This window comes from Chinchilla lanigera, unplaced genomic scaffold (genome assembly GCF_000276665.1).
Source record: "Chinchilla lanigera isolate Chin_1 unplaced genomic scaffold, ChiLan1.0 scaffold00050, whole genome shotgun sequence".
Taxonomy (NCBI): domain Eukaryota; kingdom Metazoa; phylum Chordata; class Mammalia; order Rodentia; family Chinchillidae; genus Chinchilla; species Chinchilla lanigera.
In genome coordinates this window covers 17,374,378-17,378,454 of record NW_004955451.1, presented here as the reverse complement: position 1 = coordinate 17,378,454, position 4,077 = coordinate 17,374,378, and the positions used below count along the sequence as shown (strand labels likewise).

Genomic DNA, 4,077 nt, shown 5'->3' with positions numbered 1-4,077 from the left:
TGGGCGTGGGTGGGGGCGGGGCGCGGGCTCCCTCAGCACCCCTGCGCCCCACCCCCGGCGGGCAGGAAAGGCGGGGGGCGTCTGCTGGGAAGCGGGGTTCGGGCGGAGGGAGGAGGTCGGATTTCCGCCTGAACCGAGGCGGATGCCTGGTGGGTCAGGCTCTGGGGCTAGGGAAGGCTCTCCCGGCCTCAGTGTCCCTGCGCTGCCCGGCAGGAGGCCCGGGGGTCGGAACCCCTCCTTCAGGGCGCTGCGCCGCTGGACTCAGCAGGTGGGGGCTCCGCAGGGCTCGCGGGAGCCAGGCGAGGGGCAGTCTGGGGCTTGCACGCGCTGCCGCCCCCTGGGGCTCTACCTGTCCCCTCTCTGAGCCCCAGGCCTTGCCTCCGCGACCCATGATGGACCCTGGGTCTCCCCTTCCCAGCTGCTTTGTCCAGCTGCTCCGTGCCGGGCAGGGCCGGGTGGCCAGGCCCTTCCAGGGCCGGCTTCCCAGAATTCCTCCTGGGGGCTGCGGTCCCCACCCCCAGGGTCAGGCTGGGCAGGACGGCAGAGGGCGGTGGGTTCGAACAGCTGGGTAGATGCCGGGGGCAGGCGTGGCCCTGTCCTGGATGGCAGCTGAGACACCTGTCGCTGGTAGCGCAGGCCCCACGGAGAGGCTCCCCAAGCTCTGCTCAGGGCAGACTCCGGAGAAGCCGCCAGCATCCAGCCTCCCCACCTGCCTCTGGGCCCCAGCCATGGCCCGCGGCATCGGCAGCAAAGTGGGGTGAGGCCTGGTATCAGGTTGGGCAAGCCGAGGGGCAGGGGTGGGTAGGCAGGGTCAGCGAGCCACGGACTCTGTGGGTACTCTCAGCCCTCAGCCAAGAGCCCAGGACACCTGAAGGGCCAGCCTGTGCCCTGCACTCCAGGCTCCTGGGTCTGGAGATGCCTCGTCATGCCAGGGCCCCAGCTCAGGGGAGGACAAGGCGTTGCCATGGTGACTGGAGGCCATTGGCCAGCTCTAAACAGAGGGGTGGGTCGGGGAGAGGCCTCTGGGAAAGGACGAAGGAGTACTTCCTTAGTGTCTCTGCCTCAGTTTCCTTTCTGAGACCAGCATCCATCCATGTACACTGCTCAATACTTTTTGTGGTGCCGGGGATCAAACCCAGGGCTGTGCATGCAGGCAAGAGCTCCACCACTGAGCTGCATCCCAGCCCTGCCCTGCTCCACCATGAGCTCCATGCAGGTCGCGTGTTCTCCTTGCACTCTCCTGACTCAGCCTTGTCTTCCCTGCTCTCCCTGCACAAGTGTACCTTCTAGGGTCAAGTGGCTGAGTTATATCCTCAGGCAGATGCCCAGGTTCAGATCCCAGGCCTCCCGTTAACCAGCACAGTGACCTAAACTCTCGGAGCCCCTCGGCTGTGAAACAGACTGGTACCTCACTCACTGTGAGATGCACTTTTATGGTGCTGTTGGGCCTAGCCACGCCCGGCCTGGGAAGTGCTAAGATTTGAAGGTGTGCCTGCGTTACCTTGGAGAAGCAGCTGAGCAACCCCTGCCTCTCCCGGCTGCAAGGAGACTCGGATGAACACCCCTAAAATGTGGGTTTGGTGGGGGGTGCAACTCAAGTTGAGCCTGTGAAGCTTGACTTGAGGTCCTAGGTTCGATTCCCAGCGCTGAATGCAAATACATAAATATTTTATATTTATTTATTTTTGTCTTTCTGAGACAGGGTCTTGCTATGCAGTTCAGGCTGGCCTTGAGCTCACTTTGTAGCCCAGGCTGGTCTCGAATTTGCAGTGATCCTCTTGCCTCAGCCTCCTGAGTGCTGGGATTACAGGCGTGCACCACCATGCCTGGCGCAAATACGTAAATAAATGCTGGCTCCTATTACAGTATGTCCTCTGGCTGGGTGTGGTGGTGCACACCTGTAATCCCCAATGCTGTGGAGACTGAGGCAGGAGGACTGCCAGTTTGAGTCTCACCTGGACAACTTAGTGAGATCCCATTTCAAAATTTTAAAAAGGGCTGCGGGTATGGTGCAGCGTGAGGCCCTGGATTCCACCTGTCCCACTGTAACACTCCTGCTTTGGCGCTGACCCAGAGCTTTCCCAACATCCCCCCTTGACCTTGGGGTGCCCTGTCTTGCCCACAGAGATCCTGATCAAGGTGCAGGTGTACGTGAGTGGGGAGCTGGTGCCCCTGGCCCGGGCCTCGGTGGACGTGTTTGGGAATCGCACGCTGCTGGCTGCTGGCACCACAGACTCTGAAGGCGTAGCCACCCTGCCACTCAGTTACCGCCTGGGCACCTGGGTGCTGGTCACTGCTGCCCGTCCCGGCTTCCTCACCAACTCGGTGCCCTGGCGGGTGGACAAACTGCCCTGTGAGTGCGGAGCAGGGGCAGCAGCTGGCCCTCCATCAGACCCTTCCCAAAATAGCCCCTGGGGTGGGGGGGTTCTGGCAGCTGCTGCAGGGCTGGGATGGTGGCTGAGGGAGCCCCTGGCCTGCCCTGCACTGGGGCTGACTCCCCACCCCCGCAGTGTACGCATCTGTCAGCCTGTACCTGCTCCCCGAGCGGCCGGCCACCCTCATCCTCTATGAGGACCTGGTGCACATCCTGCTCGGCTCCCCGGGTAAGGCCACCTCCCTGCGCCCCCGTGGGACCCCCCCCTCCTCCCCTGGGGCTGTGGCTGGGTGCCCTGGGCATCACTTGCTGTCCGTGCCACCCTTTGTCTGAGCATCAGGTGTAGAAGGGCAGATTCTGCATCACCAGATCGAGGCAGGGGTGAAATCACAGCAAGGGTGTGTGCGGAAACCTGGCCCACAGCCGTGAAGGCCTCCGTCCCCAGGACCTCCCCAGCGGGTCCCCTGCTCCCAGCCCCTGCTCCCAGCCACTTGAACCCAGCGATCTGCACAGATTTGCTGTGCTCCTGCAGTGTCTGACAGCCACCTGGGCATGAAGGGTGAATTCACACACAGGCCCTGGGGTGGGGCCAGGGGCGAGCAGGGGCGGGGCGGCTGCCCCAGTGAGGGGCTCTGCCCTCTTCAACTGCCCTCTTCAACAGCGGCTGGGGGCCTGCAGGCCTTGGGTTCCTCGTGTCGGTCCTGGCAGGCCCTGTGCCAGGGAGGCAGGAGGGAAGGGGTGAGAGGGTCACCCTGCCCCCGGCCAAGCATCAGTCCCCTCTAGGGCAGTAGCCTTGGGCAAGTTACTGAACTCCTGCATCCCTGCTTCTGGGAAGCAGGGCTGGTCCCTCGGGCACCGCCCCACGTGTGTGGCCTCATGGGGGTCACTGAGGGGACCTGCGTGAAACGGCTCAGCATACTCTAAAGCTTAATAAATGGGACCCTCGACCATCCCACCCCGCGTCCTGGCCCTGCGCCCTGCACCCGGCATGTATGTGCACACACTGCACACACCCTGGCCTTCACCGCAGGAGCACCTGTGTCTTCTTCACTTGGGAAAATTTCAATTAAAATTAATTAACTCATTAACAGTTCAGTCCAGTTCTTCAGTCACAACGGTGACATTTCCAGTGCTGAACAGCTCCGAGAGTCCACGAGCACAGACCCCATCAGAGCCCTCTCGCAAGAGGACAGGGCTGCCTGGCTGGGACCAGCGCGGGGAGTCCGTGTGGCTCTCCTTCGAGCCGGGACCCAAGCTGGTGTCTGCCACGTGCTGGTCGAGGACCCGAGCTCCTCTGTGCATCCCTCCCAAGGAAATGGTGCTGTCGCCGCCGTTAGGGCCACATCCCTTCCTGGCCAACTTCTGCGGCCGCGCGCTTTCCCCGGGGCCCCACTTCCCACGCCCGCCCTGTCCCCGCAGGTGCCCGCTCGCAGCCCTGGGTGCAGTTCCAGCGCCGGGCCGCGCGCCTGCCGCCCAGCGCCACCTACAGCCAGCTGTGGGCCTCGCTCACGCCCGCCAGCACCGCGCAGGAGCTGCGCGCCTTCCCGGCCTTCCTGGGCACTGAGGCGCCGGGCGCAGGTAGGCCGGGCACGGGCGAGGGCGGGAGTCCCACCGCGGGCCGCGCTCACCCGCGCCTCCCCCGCAGGCAATGGGTCCTGGCTGGAGCTGGCGCCGCTGGCGGCCGTGAGCGTGCAGCTGCTGGC

The 4,077-nt window shown here is 64.1% G+C and overlaps 1 protein-coding gene across 1 annotated transcript in view; it reads left to right on the top strand.

Moving 5' to 3' along the window:
• Window positions 1-2,125: 2,125 nt before the first annotated feature.
• The window catches only part of Fam171a2 (family with sequence similarity 171, member A2), a gene marked incomplete at its 5' end in the record, with an annotated part of 4,298 nt that continues 2,346 nt past the window's right edge, over window positions 2,126-4,077 (top strand). Inside the window, 4 exon segments of the mRNA XM_013519262.1 lie at window positions 2,126-2,353; window positions 2,511-2,603; window positions 3,794-3,952; window positions 4,020-4,077. Coding sequence (XP_013374716.1) covers window positions 2,126-2,353; window positions 2,511-2,603; window positions 3,794-3,952; window positions 4,020-4,077 — 538 coding nt within the window.